General features: G+C 31.0%; 1 protein-coding gene across 11 annotated transcripts in view; it reads left to right on the top strand.

Annotated features, from left to right (window-relative positions):
- The first annotated feature begins 2,122 nt into the window (after positions 1-2,122).
- The window catches only part of LOC143045101 (paired box protein Pax-5-like), a 77,344-nt gene continuing 56,913 nt past the window's right edge, over positions 2,123-22,553 (top strand). For 7 of the 11 annotated variants that reach the window (XM_076217405.1, XM_076217415.1, XM_076217414.1 and 4 more), the window contains exons 1-2: positions 15,470-15,626; positions 20,032-20,425. In XM_076217405.1, coding sequence (XP_076073520.1) covers positions 20,146-20,425 — 280 coding nt within the window. In that variant the 5' untranslated portion in view covers positions 15,470-15,626; positions 20,032-20,145. Of the gene's footprint in view, positions 2,229-15,468; positions 15,627-19,604; positions 19,840-20,031; positions 20,426-22,553 lie in introns of those variants that run through there. The other 4 variants (XM_076217401.1, XM_076217409.1, XM_076217407.1 and 1 more) reach the window with 4 other exon arrangements.

The raw sequence follows: 22,553 nt of genomic DNA, 5'->3' as shown, positions 1-22,553 counted from the left end.
AATTCATAAGACTGAATATGTAAGAACCGCAACACATAAAGACCTTTATAACTAGGTACCTGGCAATAATTGCCAAATACATGTGGTTTTTCAATTACCAGTTTCGCAAGCCACGGTCACATTTACAGAATATTGAAAACCATGTTCTTACAACTTTCAGATATATATATTTAATCGTAACTCAAAAAGAAATTTAAAGGTAACATTCCCAAACTGGAAAACAGCTTTAGGCATTATATTTTGTTTAGTATCTAAATACTGAAAGCGTTAAAATGTTTGCCAATTTTGTTGTCATGCAAAACTGTACAGATTTCTCATTTGCAAATAGTTTCAATTGATGCGCCAATTTAGCCATCAAACAAAAAAGCGTATTTGTTAATATCGCTAAAATATCTACATTATTTTACAGTGTGCGTAAAAATATTTCAAAAAGAGTTTTATTTTAGGAGTTTTGTAGATTTCATGAAATCTGAGACGGTTTTGATAAATTCTGATGAGAGCCTGAGGTTAGGTGCAGAATCAGTTAAGTATATGCCATGAAAAGAAATGAAATAGGGATGCATTATTACTAAAACAACTGAAAAAGATTGCGAATACAATTAAGAGTGAACAGAAAGAACGAACACGCTAACTGACATGCTCCCAATCGCTATATATACCACCTGCTTCTAAAACGGATGAGGATGGTTGTAGGGGTGGAGGGTATACTAATAATTTTTACGAACTTTTTATGTAATATACTACGTGTAACCAGTACTGAAACACAGATCGCTTAACTATATGAGACGTTCGTCTAACAAAATGGTTTAGATGCATTGTATTTCGTAGGCCTATTAGAATTGGCAAATCCATATATTTTTGCATTGTTTTTATCCAGTAAGTAATTCATAAGATGACAGATGTTTTAAATGGAAAGTTTCTTTGTAGCGTGTGTTCTTTATATTTTGTTGTTATAGTATACCATTAGTGTGACGTCCATTTTCGCCGATTTAGTACCCACTTTTGTCTAGGGACAAACTGGAGCCCGCCTTCGGGTGCGAGATTTTCTCGCTGTGTTGAAGATCCATTGGTAGCAATTGGCTATTTTCTTAAATTGAGTCGGGTTGTTGTCGTTGTAACACCTTCCTCGATTCCATTTTCAAGTTTAATAATTTATTTCAATGTTGGTCAAACATTTAAATCATTACAAATAGATTCATCCAATTAAATTTTCTGTTTTCGTTTAAATAGGATGGAGTAAACAAACAAGATTAACAAATTATAAGAAGGTCTTAGATGTAAGCAGACATGATACTTGAGAATAAAGTCTGAAATCAATAAAAACCCCTAATAAATATTACAACCTTACTTTAAAATGTTTTTCTATCAATCTGAAATCAAAACGTCTTGTTCACCTATTGTCATAAAATAACGATTGATTTGATAATTACAAATTAAACTATATCTAAATTCCAATCGTACAATTCATAGATAGAAACATATCTGTAGGGCATTTATAGATCTTTACAATCAATATTACTTCACTTCAGATCGGACACGATTAAATCATTGTTTAAAGTTGTACTAGATGTAGATCACAAAGTGACTGAGGAACTGTTAATTCACCTCTCCATGTTCAAATAACCGCTCCCTAAGTCAAAGAATAATCTCCAAAACATAAAGAAGGTTGTAATGAACTAAGACAAGCGGAGACACTACACAAACAATGCTGAATCATTCAAATTTGAAAAATGTATATTATACTAACTTAAAATTTTAATTAATCATAGATATAAGCTTGAAAACAGAATATTGACTGGTGTGGTACCAGGATAAGACATTTTTAGATCAATATAAGTCAGTAAATGGTATATTTAGAACTTTATGAATCAGCTATTTCGAAACAGTAAGATCCAACTTTGCCTTAGATGGATCATATGGCTATTTTTATGTCCATTTTTTGTCATTAGCTCCTTACAAGGTTCTGTTGATTAGAAATTAATCTTAAAAATACTTTTATTATGTATCAAATTAAAATTCGATGGGTAGTCATATTGTCCTGTCAGTACTCGTGTAAAGATGAATTTTCTATTGAAGAGTTCAAGTTAAGTCCGGAAAAATATCGGTATCCGGAATTTGACTTGGGTTTTACTATAATTGTGCATTTCCTGTGTGGGAAAAATAAACAGCATGATACCACTGCAACGTGTACCCCTCTAGACTTCAAATGCAGCCCTTGTCACTACAAAGTAATTATAATTTATTAGTCAAATGCCAGTATATATTTCCGTAGACAATATAAAACATGCAATTTATACTTGTAACTGATATAAAACTCTGTATGGAGTCCCCCTCTAGAAGTACTTGTATGTTGTCATTTATTGCTTTATTATTACCTTTTTTACGATGCTACTTTTAAGTTTCTATCTTTATTTATTTGTGTTTCTTCTGTGATGTCACTTAATGGCAAAAAAAGTTGACATAATAAATTGGAGTTGGAATATATATGTACCCTTGATAATATGACATAAGATTTTATATATCTTTTTAGGAATTATAGTTAACCCGTACCAATGTAAACTCGTACCAATGTCAACTCGTACCACTAAAAAATAACTCGTACCAATGTAAACTCGTACCACTGCTAACTCGTACCAACTTATTTAAATGCATTTGATTGGTGTTTAATTATGAATATATACTGTTATTTTTCTCATTCTTTTCTCAAAAAATGTATATAATTTGAAAGTAAAATGACCAATCTGTAGCTAATGTTCCATGTGTATTAGACATGTTAGATATAGACAATACCTTGGCAGATTTGATTTGTTGTCTCCCTTGAATCAATCTTTTTAAACTTATACTGATAACCATTGGATTTAATTTTGAATCATTCCAAATCAGTTACATCTGAGACTACTATAACACATGTGTTATAGTAGTCTCAGGTTACATTGAATAGATTTGGGTACTTTTCTTTTGTTTCTTGAAGGAATTTAATTCACTGAAAGAATTAATTTAGTGTGTTTTAAAGGTTGTAAATTGTTTATGAACAACATGTTAAAAGTATTAAATTTTTTATATATAATATTTTGCACAAGGTATGATGATTACCGACCGAGCAAGGGTTGCATAGCCAGTGAAGGTTGTTTTTTTAGTTGTAATGATAAACGAACGAGGTAAGGGCAAAATAGCCAGTCACGATCGTTAAGTACTTCTATGTATTGTTATCAAAATATGACAACTTCTTTTAAGATTTTAAGTAATGTCATGTTCATTTAATGTGTGAGATATGCATTGCTTTGAAAAAGACTAGTGACACCTTCACAGGAAAGTAAATGAGACAGGAAAGTAAATGAGACCTGAAATCTGAAAACCTGTAAACAAGTTGATTAGTTAATAATCAACCAATAATCACACAATCAAAGGAATATCATATATTAATTAGCAGGGTATTAAGGTAATTAAGACAATTTATATTAGTATCTTAATTAAAAAAAAACGTATTTTTGTCCAAGTTTTCATTCTACATCTACATCTACATCAGACGACGATCCATCAGCACATTGATGACTATACAATCATTAAAATCCAGTATAAAATTACAGTAATTCAATTTTTTTTTTATTAATTTTAGAAAGAAAAAACACCACAAAACATTCGTATTTTTTAAAATATTTTTAATGGTACGACTTCCCAGTGGTATGACTTTAAGTTGGTACGAGTTAACTTTTTTGGTACGAGTTAACATGGTACGAGTTTCCGTTGGTACGAGTTAACTACTTGCTTCCCTTTTTAGCATTATGCATTGTGTGTTGTGGTGATACTAATTGCTTGAAATTTGAATTTGCATGGAATATAACAAATATTGCATGTCTCTTTAAGCATTTGAGTAACAGTAATGGTCAGTTACAAAACATTCCAGACACTTAATATACAGGATACCTTATTTTTTCTGTTAAGTCTTAGGAGTAGCATTAAAATATACATCACATGTACATGTAGGATGCTAATTAAGTTAATTAAATACATATTTTTAAGACTGTCAGACCCTGGTCTATTTTAAAAAATAAATTCTGATGATTGATAAAACCTTTTGACCATAATCTGATAATGTTATGAATGTAATGAGCGATTTTATATTTGTGCAACTAAATGTACATGTTATGATGTACTTTCACTGTTACAAAATTTTTCAAGTCAAATGTATTCACATTTTGCCTTCCAGATTATAGATTTTAGAAAATTAAGCAAGGCACTGAAAATGTATGCTATTCTGTATCTCTCAGTTTCATTTTAATCTATGGGACACGTTTATATGCATATTAACTTTTTATTGTACAATGAAAAATTTACTATACAAGGCTGACTGTTTTTGCCACTCTACCTACTTATTTTAAAAGTAAAATCAAGCTTACAATTGGTGCAATTTTGGGGGAAATTTTACTTTTTTTGGAGGATATTGTTATTGATCATGTTTATAGAAAACACAAAACAGTTATTTTTTCCCCCAAAATGAAAACAGTATACATTGTACAAATGTTGTAAGCATGATGATTGATTTTACTTAAGTAAATTGTTTACTTGACCGAATACCAGAATATCCTACCAGAGAGTGGTAAACATGTCAAAAAAATATAAATTTTAACTTATAAGTTAAAAGGTATAAACCTCTGCAAAGTCAAAAGTCTTTATAAAATTAAAACAGTCTTATTATCATTTGACAGTCATAACAATTGGATGTTAGTAATTCTACCTGTCATGCCTGTATTGCAATTTTCATCACAGATTCTCTTTTGAGGAAAAATGTGGCCACCTTATAGAAAATAATTTTATTCTAATTTGGCACTTATTCAGTCCTGTCAGATTTTTTTTTATGTTTTGACAGGATTTTACTTCAAGAAAAAATATGGACCAAGCAAAGTATATATGTAAGTTATCTTGAGGGATCAATAACATCTACACAAATAAAAGCTATAGCGAGTGTTTTCTTGTGTATTATTTTTCTCTCTTCATGCTGTTGCTGGCGTGCATTTTAGCTTTTTTAGATCATATCTGTACGAGTGCATGAATAATGTCTACTGCTTAGATCTGCTGAGCAGAGGCAAAGCTGTCTACATATAAACATCAATTATTTTAACATGTAAAAAAATTACATGGCCTCTAAAACTTAAATTAAGTATAACAGACACTGTTTTTTTTAAGAATGAAAACATGAGAATTTAAATAAAAGTAAACATTACATGATACATGTAGCATATTCCCGATTGGGAGTCAACAATGATCTAAAAAAGCAAGCAATGAAAAGAAAAAAATACTGATCCTCCTTTGGGCCTCTGGTTTGATTAGCTTGTTATATGATGGAATTAGCAGCATACATTATAGCAGCTGTATGGTGTGTGTGTGTGTGTGTATATATTGCAGTTTTTTACTATCTCATTGATGTATACCCTAAATGCTTTTGGATGGTGTTGTTATCTCTTGTAAATGTATCAATATTATTTGTATGTGACAAAAAGATTGGTAGCATATTATTTTCCCCCTGTCCTAGAGCTTTTAATTTACTCAGGGGCGGATCCAGCCATCTTGAAAATGGACAAAAGGAGGGGGTTCCAACCACATGTCCCCATTCAAATGCATTGATTGTCCTAAAAAAAAGGGGAATTCCAATTCCTGGACACCCCCTGGATCCGGCACTGTTACTGGTATGTAGAAGGTTTGTACATAAACTTATGGTGACAGTCTGTGCATATCATTTGAATTTTTAATATTTTAAATTATCAAAAAAATTACAGGATATTGAACTTTTTCAGTTTTGGTGAAATTATTTATTTATGGAATATGGTATGTCAGACTTTGCTGTGCTTCCTCTTTCAGTGTTTTCAAGCGAGAACTTTAATATAATCATGATTATGCAGTTTAAAGTGCATATTATTTCCAGTTCTTGATTTTCTTAAATTTTCCACTAAAATTTACAGAATGTTGAACTTTGTCAGTTTGTAATTCTTTATACAATTTATGCAAACAATAAAGTGCTGAGGTTGTCTGGGTTTCTCATACAGTTTCAACCTAAATTTTACGCAGCTTATTTGTTCATATATATACTAAAGGTGTGCATATATTAGGGATTAAGAGTTTCTTCCAATTGTCCACACTTGAGACATGTAGGATGTTTAACATTGTGTTATGTCACTGGGATGAAAAATCATTACATGATGAAGTGAAAATGTGTTTATATGATGTCTTTTCATGCAGTAAATGGAATTTCAAATTAATGCTAGTGCGGTTGCACTTATACCCAGACCATCTGATAACTTAATATTACATATAATCCATAACAGAATAATTAAGACGATTTGGTATGCTTGCCAATGAGACAACTAAACACTTGTGACCAAATGATGTTTAAGAAATAATAGGTCATCCTACACCATGTACACAGCCTTCAACAATGGGAAACAGGGTTTGTAAGCTATAAAAGGCCTCTAAATGACAAACGTAAAACAATGGAAATTAGAAAGACAAACTTAATTTAAATCTGATTAAATAATACACAAAAACAAAAAAGCAACAAACCCCAACCACTTATTTAAATACAAACTCAAAGCACTTTTTTCGCAAATATTTTTTACAAGTTTTTGAAACTATACAAAAATTAAAGTTTTTTAAAAATAGCCATTACATTTATGGCACAAATGGAGCAAAATCTGCTTACTTTTCCAGAGCAACTTAAATAACCTTTGCCTTTTGGTAAGGTTGGTTTAGGTTTGCATTATAAAGATGTATATATGTCACTATGTAATATTTTGTAGACTGTTGTTTGCCATGTCATTTTTTGTTGTTGTTGCCTTGCTTGTGTCGATCCCTCTTTGTTTTATGAATTTGCTTAGACTCCCTTTGATATCGGCCCCCTCTATAAATGCAGAAATTCTTGTGACTTTTTCCTTAAAAAAGTTGAAAATTGCAGTGAAAATGCAACTCTATTTTAAATTCTATTAGCATTATGTACATGATGTATGCAGCATTTACTGAAATTGCAAATATATTCCAAAATCCAAGAATAAATGCACACTAGAATTCCTGGATTAACATGCAGTAATGCAACCTTTCTTGACCTAAATTTTATGCTTGAGTGAACTTGAATTTCTAATTTAGGCTACTGAAAATACCTGTCAGGCCTGTTGTCTTACCTGTCCCCACATTGTACAGTATATATATTGAATAAATTGAAATACCATTGGTTTATTTATAGTTATGCAAATGTATATGCATTATTTCCATAATAAGATTGATGTTTTAATGCAGTTATAACTTTGAAGTGTGATCTCCATATAACAAATGTTTACTCTATAACCACTCAGACGGGGATATTTAACTTTTATTGCCAAGAATGTTTTATTTTTACATTATAAAATGATATTTACTTTTGTTTATCTGAATTACTGTGGTTAAACTCTTTATTTGTATTATTAGTGTGTTCTTGATATATATCAAAGAATACAATCAAGAATTGTTTTATTTATAAACTTTTAAGGACTCTCGGTGTATAAATTTCAAAATCAAACTTTTGAGAGTATAAATAAATTTTGAACATATTTAAGGTAATATTTTACTTCTTATATTAGTTGCCTGTTGGTTGCCCATTCTTTTTTTCATTTAAGGTGGTACCAAACACCTGGACTAAAATTTAATTTGGCTTGTTAAATTTTCATAAAATTTTGACAAAATAATTACTTTGACCATTTATTTGACAAAGATATAAAAAAAAATTCATTGAATATATAGCAGTTTGACAAACACTTATTTTTATCATTGAGCAGCTTAATTTTTCCAATAAAACTTGATTAAAATGTTCAGCTGACTATTTCAGAGTTATCTCCCTGTAGTGGTATGTACCATTTTAACAACTCCTTCTTCCTGGTATTTTGTAGCATCATTATGATGGTGGTGTTGCATTACTTATATTTTGAAGATGCTTTATATGGAGATTAAAAATGAGATATTATTTTTCAAGAAGAACCTAGGATTTCCAACCTTGACCTTGCTGGAGAGTTTTACTTAAATGAGAAATCAGATTGACCAATCAAAGTGACCAGTAATTTTTCAGTAATTGAAATACCTGAACAGTTTACTGTTAATTTTTTAATGTATTTCATAATATAATTAGTATTAAACCAATGCTATACTATGATACTAGTATTTGTGTTTTGCTTTTGAAATGGATTTTGTCCAACTTTGGACCAAAACTATGTCAGTCCCATAACAAATATGAAAATCTGCAAAGATCTGTTTCACCTGAAAATTTTTTTTTTCATATTATTTTTTTTTTCAAGATATTTTTGACTGTATAATTGATTGATTGATTGATTGTTGGTTGCTTAACGTCCAGAGGCAAATATTACATGCATGTTCAGGACAATTGACTGAATGAAACCAATCTGTAATTGTTGAATAAGGACAATAAATTTTTTTTCATCGAATATTCAATCTATAAAGAGATTTAACTGTATTTAAAAGTATGCAGCCCCATATAATATCCAAGTTTTGTACTAGAAGACCTTAAAGATTCCAGTCGATCTACAAATGAGGAGTGTTTAAACCATGATGGGAAAAAAATCATGCAATATATATGCATTTTAAAAAATATCTTTTATTTCTGAATAGCCTATGAATTGAATGTTGATTAAAACATGATTAAAAATGATGCAAATATACATTAAAAAACAAAATATCTTTTATTATTGAATGTATATAGCAGTGGAGTATATTAAAAATGTATGTTTATTTCTCAGTGCTTTTGATGCTTTTTTACCAGTTGTAATAATTACAAGTTGTGATACAGTTTGAACTGATACATATTTATAGTTATTGGTCCCTGGATACAGTCACAATTTTACTTTATTTTTGGCTGACATTTGTACTTATTTTAATAGATTTGTGATAAAGTTGAGGTGAAACAAAACAAAACATATAATAAAAAGATAAAAAAAGGTAATTGAGGAACCATGCTGTAAGAGGGCCTGGATGGGAGTCCTTTCTTTCTTTAAAAGTCATTTTTCTCTATACTATTTTTTATATATTTTAGCATCCCATTATACTCTTTTTTTATATTTTTTGTCCTTTTTTTCTCTTAACTATTTAGATTTTTTGTCCATTATTCTCTTTTATATAAACTCCTACAAAAGGCCTTCATGTAACAATATATTTAAGCATAATAATGAATCTATCGTTTAGCTTGATTTTTTATCCACAAATATGGAATATAGACAATTACCAACTAGATAAAATAGCAATATCTAGAGAACAATATCAGTTTAAATGAACAAATCTATTTCAGAATTGTAAACTAGTACATATTTTAAATTGGGAGCCTTTAATTTCCTGGCATATATTATATTCCAGAAATATGCACTTTTGAATGTACAAATAAAATTGAAGTTTCCCCTTCTTTTTGGCCTTATAATCTCCATGATGATATTTGAAAGGCCTTCTAGTTGAAACGTTTCAAATATTTGTTTAGCATTTTAATCATTTTAAACCAAAACCCATATTATTTTGTAATACTCCATTTTATAAGCTTATTAATTCTGTAACACACCTACTCCCTTTTTAATACAGCTTTTTAAAGGTTTTGCAACTGTTATTTTTGTTCTGAACTTTTGCATTCCATATTTTATTATATAACTTTTCAATAGATTATTTATATTGTTTGCAATGTCAGTAGACTTTGTGCATCATTTTGTTTTCATAATTTTACTTCTCTGACTAATAAACTGCTGTACATTCAGAAATTATTTAGTGATTTTATTATTGCAATTTTGGAATAATTGACAAAACTCTTGATATAGCAGGACAAGCAGACAAATAATTGATTCAAACTAAATGTATTAGAATTGGCAGAATTCAGAATACATGATAATATGACAGAATTCAGATAACATAATAACATGACAGGATTCAAAATACTTAATAAAATGACATTATTTAGAATACCTGATAACATGACAAAATTCAGAATACCTGATAACATGACAAAATTCAGAATACCTGATAACATGACAAAATTCAGAATACTTAACAACATGACAGAATTCAGAATACCCAATATTTGATCAGTATTTTGGTTATGATGATGATGTGATAAGTTCCAATAAATGCCCTAAAACTGTTTTCGTTTCCATTGATTACCAAATTCATCTTTCTTTTCTATATACAAAGACGGGTTAATCAGAGAAAAAACAATTTTTTGGAGGGGGAATTAGGGGGTCATGGACATAATTGAATATCATTCAAAAAGAAATTACTATCATTGCCCTCCAAAATGTGAAATGTTTTACAGCATTTTGATTTTTTTTACATTGCAAGTACTTTAAAATCTGATTTAACAAATATGGTTCTGTTTGCAGCACTAAGCTCTAATGTTAATGAAAAGATTTGTTTTGAGCCAACAAATTGCCTCATTTTCATTTTTATGATAAATAACTCAAAATTTACAAAATTGAACAAAATTATAAGTTTGGGCACATATTAATATAAAAGTGTTTCAACATTTTCTGTGTAAAATAAATACACATGGAATTGATCCTTCATATTTTATCCTTCAATGAATCACCGTTCCTACAAATTTACTTCTCCATCACTAAATACATATCTGATTCTCGATATATAAAGAAGGCATTGGAGCCTCTTGTTATGTTCACTACCGAGATTTTCTTCCATGCAGTTAATATATTTTCAGAATTGTTCTTTATTGTATCAGTGAGGTATTGATTCTAAATCCTTGTAAGACAAGAAAATCATGATGATTCAACTTATAATTTATTGAGAAAAAAAATAATGGTCGATTTTGCATCATTAATAATGCTTGATTTACTTAGAGAATGAAACATACAGCATGGCTTAATTTCTGTATTAGTTTTCTTAATATGTTTGAGAATGGATTGGCATGGGTTTAGTCAGATTGTTTGAGTACATGCAATCCCGTTTGTACAATATATTGAATTTACAACAAATTTACTTGTCCAACTGTATTTATTGTCTTTTGAAGTCAAAATGTGATTTTTTTTTACAAATAAGAAGCTAGTGAATCATATGCAGTTGTTACGCATGACATGTTTGGATATTCCTTTTAGAGTCGATAGAAATGTCTGATATGTGACATAGATATTTAACAAAATGAGTTACAAAGGATAGACTACCGTATACTGTAAAAACATGATTGCTCGATGGTGTTAGTTATTTCTGAAACACCGTGCATTTTGTTGTTGGTAAAGTAATCTATATAGTGATGAACTGTGTCAACACACAGGATTTCTACCAGTCGTCTCTCGTCTTCGCATTTATGTATTCGTTATTTAGACTTCAAATTTCACTAGATTTAATCAACCTATTAACCTTCGTGTTTTGCCAAATGACTGAGACAGATAAAACGTACATCGGTCGCATCTCTTAGCATTTCATTCCCTTTGGGCCAACTGATTTTGAAGTGAATGGAGAGTAACAATAGTGTCAACCGTGTTCCTCTCCCATACCCATGCTAAAAAGGATGCTCAACGGCTTGACTGTGCGGGATGTATAAATACGCAGCCACGTCCGGTAGGATTGGGAATGTTTAAAATTTACATGACTTTTGTTGGAAGAGTGTCATACTCTCTGCATGTTCCAAAATCGTTGCAAAAAGATATCGAGGGTCTGCATCATGTGCATGTACTAGGATTGTTGTAATGTTTTAGTCCTATCAATTGGTATCCCCATTGCTCATTTTCCGGCGATAGTCGAGTTCCATCCGATGACACTTTATTTCAAAGCTGTTTATAGATTTACATTTTTTGTTTTCCTGCAGAAATGAAATATTCGCCACTATATGTTACGCAAGCAACAATAAATTACATCATATTATTCCAGCATTAAATGTGACTTGGCTCTGTATAACCAAATACATTGATTGATCGATGTTTTGCGTCCAGCGGGTAATCATTTAACCATATCCAAGATTGATTGATTAGTTGTTGGTTGTTTAACGTTCAGTAGCAAATATTTTATTCCATATCCAAGACGTGAACAAGGTATTTGTGATGTTCATGTGTATTCTTCATGTAGAACACGAATATTAACCCTGCGTTAAACTAATAATGATTCAGATTGTGTAAACATGCTATTTCACAAGGTAGCTGTCTGTATTAAGACGTTATTCCTACTTGAACTCATTGCTCCAATCTTACTCTCCTGCCGAAAATAGTTGTGTCCAGTCTTTTTGGTTGATCGGAAGAGGATCGAACCAAAGATTTCATTAAATTTTTGGAAGTCTGAGAGTTAAAATTACTTTTTGACGCTAAGTGAAAACCACAACTCGCGCTTATAGTATTTTCCTATCTTTACATGTGTTTCGGTCTAAAGTAAAGACCTAGATCTCAGGTTAAACGGAATTACATTATTTGCCTGACCTTGCAAGGTCGTGTGACTGTCCAAAGTCAGGATATTCGCCAGAAGTTGTCTGTATTATATATTTATGTTTTTGGTTTTTAGGGAAGTATATCTAGTGTCATATTTTATAGTGAATTAAAATTTCCAGGCTCATTGAGATTTTCAGCTTGACGTTTTGTATAGAAATTTTTAAAACTACATTTATCCATGAGTGTCTCTAGTTTTTTGTGTCGTTGGTTTGCTGTCTCATTGACGAACACCAAACATCTCGTTTTATTTGTATTAATTCATAAATTGCATTTATATTACGAAGCCATGCGAATAGAAAGTTCTGAATATGGTATATACAAACTTGCATATTCGTCTACCGTCAAAAGGCTAGCGAAAGATATTCCGTCCCGCATCCGTCGTCGTTCATATGTTATTCTTTTTTCAAATCTTCTCTGAAGCACAATGAAAATCGGAACCAATTTTGACCACACGAATTCTTCGATTGTCCTGCAAAAGGATGGCATTGTAATTTGTTATATAAACTTGATAACTGACTGGACTTTTCCCGCCGGCAGTAATGTCCATGATGAAAAAGGGGCCAAGTGTTTTGCAATGCAGAATACATATTGATAAATGAAATCTTTCTTGAGATTCAGTTGTAAAACTAAACTTGTATTATCTACGGAACGCCTATCCTTTGCCAAGGAACGCTAAAACTTGAAACCTTATTTTAAAAACATTAGAGCTCATGATAGTTATTACTATATTACAGGGGGTATTTAACGACCTTGAATGCCCATGAAGGTCTCGCACGGAACTAGCTATTATACACACCATATTGCCGATTATATGTACAGCAATACAAAAGGATCAAGTTCCCGATTGCAATTAAAAAAAAACAATTCACAGTTTTGTTATCGTGTACAACAGCTTTTGTCTTGAGTTTCCTATTACCATTAAAATACAACGGATTTTGCAATCATGTACGGCATATTTTAACAGTGTTACCTATTGCATCTGCAGTATCGATAGCCAGTTATATAGGTTGTTTTAATTAAGGAAAAACATACATGTGTAATATTTTTTCTGCCGTCTATGAAGAAATACAATAAAAATGTGTTGCACACTGATGATAACCGGCGTAGTGTGCCTCACATTTTTGTCAAGTCTTAAACTTTAGTCGAAAAAGCGAGACATAGCGATCCTGCATTCCGTTGTCGTCGTCGGCAGCGGCGTCCACAAATATTGAATTTCACTCTGTGATTAAAGTTTTTGAAATTTTTAAAATAACTTTCTTAAACTATCATGGATCTCTACGAAACTTGGACAGACGCTTGTTTAGGATCATTAGATAGTATCTAAGTAAATTTTGTAAAAATAAAATTCCATTTTTCCTTATTTTACTTATTACTGGATTTAGTTTTTCTGTTGGGAAACATTACATTCACTCTGTGGTTAAAGTTTTTGAAATTTTAATAACTTTCTTAAACTAACCTGGATTTCTACAAAAGTTGGACAGAAGCATGTTTATGATCATAAGCTAGTATCTAGAAGGAAATTTTGTTAAAATTTTGTTAAAATTTTGTACCTGTTTATCTGTATTTCACTTGTATATATGGACTTGGTTTTTTTCCTTCAGTTAACAATGACATACAGTCTGCTGTTAAAGTTTTTAAACTGTTTATTAGATTCATAAACGTTCCTGGATTTTTTGCAAAAATGGACAGAAGCTTCTTTCAATCAAAATATAATATTAAGAGGAATATTTTTTATTTTTTTTTCTTCATTTTTGTTGAGTCTGCGATTAACAGCAAAAGTAGGGGAGACACTGGGTTCCGCGGAACCCTTACACATTTTTTTTATGTCATTTCGAATAGACAGGAAAATATTATAGTCATTCTTAATGATTTAATTCTAATTTGCATTTTAAGAGTAAATCATGATAAATAAAAATGTCGATAACGTCACTGTCGCATGGCAATATATCTATGAGCGGGTGTCAGCCAACCAGAAAACTCGTTAGATCCACAATTTAAATTATTTACATAATTTCTTAATGAACGACGGCTTGGTGTTGACTGCCAAAACCCAATTTAGTTAAATGTTTTTCTGTATAAACCTAGGCACTGTCTACCGATCAAAATCGTATGCAAAGGATCTAGTCACACAATTGTTTGGTACGCAAAACCACATTGCTACATATAATGAAAAAGGCTATTCAGACAAGACTCTGTAATGAAGACTGCGCTTTGACTTACAATGATGGTTTACGTTTATAAATTGTGACTTAGATGGAGAGTTGTCTCATTGGCACTCATACCACATCTTCTTATATCCATGTGAAATGAAAAGATATTCATTATACCAGAGATATATGATACAATCGCTTCCGATACCCACGTGATTTCATTTATCGTTACTTAGATTCTACTAGAATTGCGAATCTCTTGTATTATATGTCTCTGATTATACTATTTAATTTTCTGTCGTTTTAAGGTGTACAAAAAGAGGCGTAAGATACCATAGGGAAAATAAAAAAAAAAAAACACATTTCTCAGAGTATTTATATTTTCCTTTAAAAAGTTTTCTGTTTACTGTGGAGACTTCGTTTACCCCCTCCCCAACCCACAAAAAAAAAAAAAAAACAAAAAAAAAAACAAAGAAAAAACAACATTCAAAATATTATTTTTTTTAGTTTCATTTAATCTTTAGTTTACGGTTAAGAAATATGGTAATGATTTTAAGGAATAATGTAAAAAAGGGAAGATTTAAAAAAAATCGTGACAGGAATTTTTTCACAGATTTGTGAAGTTTACCTCAATTTAAATATACATCAGTACATATGTCTCTGAGTATAACTATACCGTTCTGACATAATATTTTTATATGTATTTTTATAATTTATTTTCTTTAATTGAAATTTTTAATTGAAAAATAAGGGATTTGTTCAAATTTCATTACAATTTCAATTACCGTTAATCCTTTGATTATATGGAAATTAAATTGACATATGAATAGAGATTTAATTTTGGTAGTCTTTTGTTGTTCGTCAAGTTTGCCATAGGGGTGTTTAAATAGACGCATTACAACTTGTTTCAATCCGGGTACTTTTCTACCTTGGGTGTCAAGCGCATTGAATACTAGGATTTGACTGGGGTTGAGTGAGTTTGAAAGCAGTTTGTATATTGGCTTTGGTCGTCATCGATGACTGCCTGACACGCATCAGTACCAAGGTTTGTCAACTTTATACTATTTCATATTGATTACTCTGCTTTCACACTTGATCGAGTGCTCTTAAGACCATTGCTTTATGCACTTTGTTTTGTTTTTTAAACGAACGGACAGTTGAAGTCGAAGTAAGGGCGTAGAGATCGGAGTCTCCGCTCGGTACTTGCTAGACATTAATTCGTTTTTGATGTTTATTACCATCTTTTTTCTTTCTCAACGATTCGTTATAGTGTTAAATTACCCATGGTGTAATAAAAAAGGGTATTTTAAAATTTAAATTATTTTTAAGAGTTTTCCGCAGTATAATTTGTATACAAATGTACTGATGATTTTTTTTTTTGCAAAGCCAATAATGATATTTTGTAAATATTTCTTACATGTGTTTTTTTTTTTATATTGTTATAAACTGTGAATATGGTCTTCGATTTTCTGTAAAGTACGCGAAAAACTTTCCAATTTTAATCTGTTGTCACAGAAGGGTTGTACTTAAAGTACTCGTACAAAAAAAAAAATCGATAGAAAAAGTTGTAATGTATTCAATCTCTTGAAATGTATTGGTATCACTCTCTCTTCTTTTAGATATGATTATTTCACGTAATGACAATGATACCACAACTCATTAATTCTATATGAAAGATGTTTACAGTTTTAATATTCGATAGACTATCATTAATAGTGTCATTTGTGGTTTTACAGTTTTTTCTTGTTATATTATCTTGTTTGGTTTCTGTCTTTATGACGTATACTACACATTTTGTTAAAGTCATTTAAACGAATTAAAAGTATCTTTTAGATTTTTTTGGGTCTGAAATAGAAGAAACGGAACTGTTGTATTTTCAAGCACAATCATTGAGAAACGTCATGTACTTATCCTTGCCGCTACCCCCAATTAACCAGGACGATTTTCAATAATTAAGCTTTATTATTGTGTACAACAATACTATTAAACCGTAGTTATTCAATACAAATAACTTGAGTATAACCTATACCCGTAGGAGTTCTTTAAAAAACAGAGCCGTCAATGAAAGCAGTTATTGTCTACTCCAGCTTAAGTCGATTTTTCTATAGGTGTGTTAATACAAGAAGAAATAAAACTTCTTTTGTACCTGTGTACCTATAGTTTGTTATAAGAATTTTTAAACTGTGTACAGCTTAACTACCCTCAACTATTTTCAATGGAAAAACGACTCCAGTAATAAAATAAGAGACGATTAGAGAAATTCTTAAAAAACTTTATTTCACAATTTTCCTGACCCTTTTTATGAAATATATATGTTAGTGGTTATCCTATTAAAAGTTTTAATTTGTAAGGAAACACGATTTTTTATGGAAATTTTGCCCATTTGTTTACTTGTCGAACGACATTATTTCTTTAACAGTCAATTTAAAAATATTTAAACCTAATATGGATTCTAAAGTTAGTCAACAAATACAGCGATCTTAATGTTCAACTGTGAGGACCTGTTGAAGGGTATTCTTTTCTTAACTTAGAAAAAGACTTGTACCCGAATATTTTTTCCCCAGCAGCATAACGGTGCATGACGTGGAATTTTTTTTTGGGGGGGGGGGGGGGGGAACAGAAATACTTTGTTGCATGTTCTGTTCAATCTTTGGTACAAGTATTGTTTTTTGGACTTGTTTGTATTTTTGTTTTTTCTTGCCATGGCCCCGGTTGTTCGTCTCTCTTAGACTTATGAGAGTTGAATGTCTCATTAATATATTCAGTCTCGTTTTTAATGATTAAAATGTTACCGAAGTGCAAATACAAAATTAAATATAAAAGATTTATTTTTAACTTAGATTTTTTTTTAAATAACCAGAGGGTTTCTTCCTGAGTTCTTGGTGCCCTTATTTATAGTTCTACGATCACAAGAAGTGTTTATATTTTTGGATACAATCGAGGATTGAGTGCCAATGTTCCGCAATCGTTGGTATCATAGGAAGCTAATGTTTTTTTTTATAGAATTGTTCTAATTTTTAATATATTCGTATATACCTGTAAGTCCCAGAATTTGTCGATCTACGATTTAAAACTATATCGTAAAATTCGAATGAAAAGTAATTTTTACTGTACTTTCATTTGAGAAAAGATACTTCTGCCGTTAACAGTCATTTTCTTTTATTGTTATACATTTTGCTTTATAAACAATGACCTGCTTTTAATCTTACTAAGTAACTTTAACTAGTCACAAAGTAATGTAAGAGAATCAGAAATTGGGTTATTATATCCGGGCCCGTTTTGGATATGATGCCCCAAAATGGGATAGCATTTTCTGTTCAAAACAAAGCTTTTATCGATTCAACAGAAACTATTGCAATGTGCAAACGATAACATAACAAGCGACAACTTTTGGTTTATAGAAAATTTCCTAATACGGATTGATTGTTTATAAGTATGATTCATTGGAAGATGCTGTTCTTCAGTGGGATCAAGCTATCAACTTGTTGATTTTCTGGAAAAGTTGCTATTCAAAACTGCAACTGTTGTTCTTAACTAATACACTTATCAACATTTTTGCTAAATTCAAAAATTAAAGATTTTTTTTGGACTGAAAATGATATATCCCTTTTGAGCTATCATACACCGAATGGTTATTATGACATAACCTGTAAAAGACCATTTTAAATATTTTAACTGTCAACACACAGCTTATTATTTTTTTTATATAAAAGAAAAGTGAATAAAAAGTAGTGCTTAGCATTTTAGATATTCTCCAAACCTTGTTGAACAGTTTGCTTAGTTTAAAAGATTTAAAGGAAGTATAATGAGATTAATTTTACAGTTTTATTCTCCACAAGTAGAAAAATTATACTATTATTCAATGTTAATCTATTCAAAGATGACCGTACTTATTACTTTGATTTTTTATGTTAAGATATTTTTTGCTGGAATTATAATTATTTATCGGTAATGAAACAACAATAAAAACATTTAATATTTACAATGACTTGAAACAAAGTAACATTTTCATGTTTCACTTTTCTTCATTTGGAAAGAAAGAAAACAACGCTTCAAATAAGTGTCAAGTTATTTTTTTTCAACCTTAAAACAAATATTTGAATTTGGGATCAGCTTGCAGACAATTGGATCGATAGTATATGTTAATTTACATATGTTTATTTGTGTAAAATGTCAACATTTTTGTGAATGAAATGTTCTATAATATTTAGAAAGATGACATTTTGTTACGTCATTAGTTTTGTTACATGTACACGTAGTTTTATGTACTTGTTTGGTGTTTTCCCCCCGAAGGAAGAACACACTATTTGACATATCTTTATTTGTTAATACAAGGTCCAAGTTACTTACAAGTGAAACAGTGATGTAAGTTGTGTATATTTACATTTACAACTAGGGAGAAAATGAACCATGCATGTAGACCAGGGAAATTTAAAACCATGCTAGAAACTTGCAACTCGTATATTTTAATTTCTGATTATCTGCTTTACATAAAAGTCTTGGAAATATTTATTTTACCATTCCTTTTTGAAAAAGAGAAGTTTTTAAAATAAATAAAAGGCACACTGATAGTCCTATTTGTAATGTAGTTTGCAGCTGACCGATAAAGCAAACGGGTGCGACATAGAAATGAAATTGAATCCGGGATCATAACGGCAGCCGGAAAGACTGTTAAAAAACTGCTTCATCACGATGTGGTAACTAATACAGTCTTCGCCATTAGACTTTCCTGCGTAACACTCAAGTTACAAGTAAAATATGTCCCGTAATTTTCTAAAGCAACCAATTTGTTTGCATACGTAAGCTTTGATTATCATATTAAAACACAAAACCACTATATTCCATTTAAAATATTGATCAACAAAATTGAAAAATACAATATTTCAGAATTTTCCTCAATACACAATTTGTTATTCATCTCTCAGGTATACAAGTATACCTGCATACAAAGTGTTTTCTCACGTAAATAAGGAATGTCACCTTCGGGCTGTGACGATAGCTTTTTAATGGCGGGAAAGCCATGGTCGACCAATCAGCACTCTTTCCGAACTTTAAATATGTATGATGGAAATTAGACACAATAAGTAGAATAGAAAGCGCTTCTTTTCGTCGTCCATAACTTTTGTGTATCCATTTCAATCAAACTGAAATATTTTTGTGCTTGTATTCCTCCGCGTTGTAGTTGCACACCTGGTTCGCAGGTAGACATTCATTTGTGGGCCTTGTCCTATCTACGGACGACTGGCTGGTATTGACAGGTAAGTTTTATACAGGTCTTCACGGTGCAATGCTCTCATTTACGTTTCACAGACCTCCATACCTGGATGGGCACTGTCAACATTTTACCATGTGTATATTCGGAAGTTTCGCATGAGACAATACTTATTTTTTTGTGAATGAAAATGTGGTTTATTGATTCCAAAGGTTTATTGTATAGAAACTATTTACAGATCAACCGTAGTAATTAAGAAGAGAGGATCTGAAGGGGTTTTAGCGGTTGGTCAGTCTTCCATACAGTTCAAAACAAGTGATACCGTATCGAAAAACAGCTGAAGCAAGTCCCAATGGAAGTGGAAACCAATCGGGAGCCCTCTCCAGAGAGCGTAACAGAAGAAGAACAACAGACCGTTACAGTGACAACAGAAATACATAATGTCAATGTAAACGAACAAGAAATTTTACATCCAACAGAGGCAGAAATTATACAAGTGGCAACAACAGATATCTTACAACAGGCAGCAACAACCATCTTATCCCAAGTCAACAACAATTATATTACGGTTCCTATCAGCATCAGCAACAACAACAATAACGAGGAACACGACAAAATCAAATCAGTGAAAGGTAAGCGGCCATGTGTCTATGTCAATTGAACCAGCACGATGTAAATAACACACTTGTTTTTAAAAAATTCACTGTATATTACACTAACCATATTTATTTAACTGTTAAAAAACCATTTATTGATGGTTTGTATTACTTTTATTTTGTATAATAATGGTTTTCTGAGCGGGAAATAAAATGCTACTTTTTTGCCGTCTCCCTGCATTACCCCATCGACAATATAATACCACGCAATTTGTCAAAATAAGATGACATTATATGTGTCCTCGTCATTTTATTATAACCACGAAAATGACTTAGAAATGACGATCACATCAAGTTGTTGGTCTGCACACCTTAAAGGCTTGTAGTACAAAAAAACACTCCATAAATTAACATTTTTTATTTAAAAGTATTAATTATATTTTTTTAAGAAAATAACCCGTGATCGATATCCGCCTCAAGTTATTTTTCTAATTGTCAATAAAAATAATTGTTGTCGAAGATAAACTATGGTTTTGTTCAAATTTTAACAAAAGAATTCTATGAGAAAATTGTTTGGATGCTATTTCCTTTATAAGCTCAAGGAAATTAAATCAAACCACTAAAATGAATAAGTACACGGCCTGTTTTTCTTTTACCAGTGTTGTGTTATTTCACGTGTTTTTAATCCTTCGTGTAAAGATTTTGGAACATTATATGGCCAAATAATAGGTTTAATAAAAACCGTAGAGGGACATAAAAGGATCCATGTTAACAATCCCTGTATTTATAAAAAGATGTTCAGTTAATTATATGACACAGGTGTTGTTACTGTCACAACTATAACACCTTACATGAGGGGTGAGGACAAGTAGGTCAAAGTGGTAACTTTAAAATCAGTATCTTCTCTGAAGCTCAAACCTTAAGTGGTAACGTTAAAATCAGTATCTTCTCTGAATCTTAATTCTTAGCTATAAAGAGTAGTAGGCCGAGATGGTACATTAACATCAATATCATCTCTGAATCTCTATTCTTAGTTGTGACTTCATGTAGTTGTTTGGGGTGGTAACTGTTTAAAAGGGAATCTTTTCTGCAGATCAATTCTAAATGTTATACTGGTATCTTGATTTAAGTAGTCATAATTTCTAATTTTAAACTCAATAAAACATTGTATTCATGGTAGTCAAACTGAGTTGATGGTAAGAGTATTTCTTCTTTATAGTGTCAATCAATGGAAGCTTTCTACTCTATTTGGCTTTGTTCTCTAGGTTTTCTTATATCTTGATGTACAACCCATCTCTTTTCTCTCTTCTAGTTGTTGATTGAACTTACCCATGATTAATTAAATGCATCACAACATGCAACATCACAACCAAAACCATCATCAACATCATTATCAACACCTATATGGTCAAGCTGACCGTAATTATGTATTTAGGAGTAAAAAAAAAGATGTTAAGTTAATCATATGACACATGTGTTTATATCTGTCACAACTGTAACACCTTACACAAGGATTAAGAATAGTAGGTCAAAGTGGTAACTCTAAATCAGTATCTTCTCTTGAACAGAGGGCTTTATAAAGAATATTAGGTCGAGATGGTAATTTAAAATTAGTATCTTCTCTGAGACTCAATCCTTAGTTAAGACTTGGCATGCTTGTAGGTCAAAATGGTAACTTAAAAATCAGTATCTTCTATGAAGCTTAATACTGAGTTAAGACTAGAAGGTTGAGATGGATACTCAAAAATCAGTATCTTCTCTGAAACTCAATACTGTGAACATAAAGACTAGTAAATTGAGATTGTCTATCAAAAATATTATCTTCTCTGAAGCTCAATCCTTAGTTGAGACAAGTAGATTGTTTTTGTTCTATTTGAGTTTGTTGTCTCGGTTATCTTATATCTTGATGTTCTTGATGACACCTCTTTTCTCTTCTGAGTTGTATAATTGAATTTCCCTTGTATGATACGATGCATCATCATCACAATTAACTACCACCATCAACAAACTAAGATTATCAACACAACCTTTATTGTTATGGTGACTTTAATCCATGTTAATTATGTATTTATTATGAGTATAAAAATATGTTCAGCTAAACATATGACACATGTGTTCTTACTGTCACAACTGTAACATTTTCCTTGAGTGTTAAGACAAGTAG

Source organism: Mytilus galloprovincialis, chromosome 9, assembly GCF_965363235.1.
Source record: "Mytilus galloprovincialis chromosome 9, xbMytGall1.hap1.1, whole genome shotgun sequence".
Lineage (NCBI taxonomy): Eukaryota > Metazoa > Mollusca > Bivalvia > Mytilida > Mytilidae > Mytilus > Mytilus galloprovincialis.
This window is presented reverse-complemented; position numbering and strand designations above follow the sequence as displayed.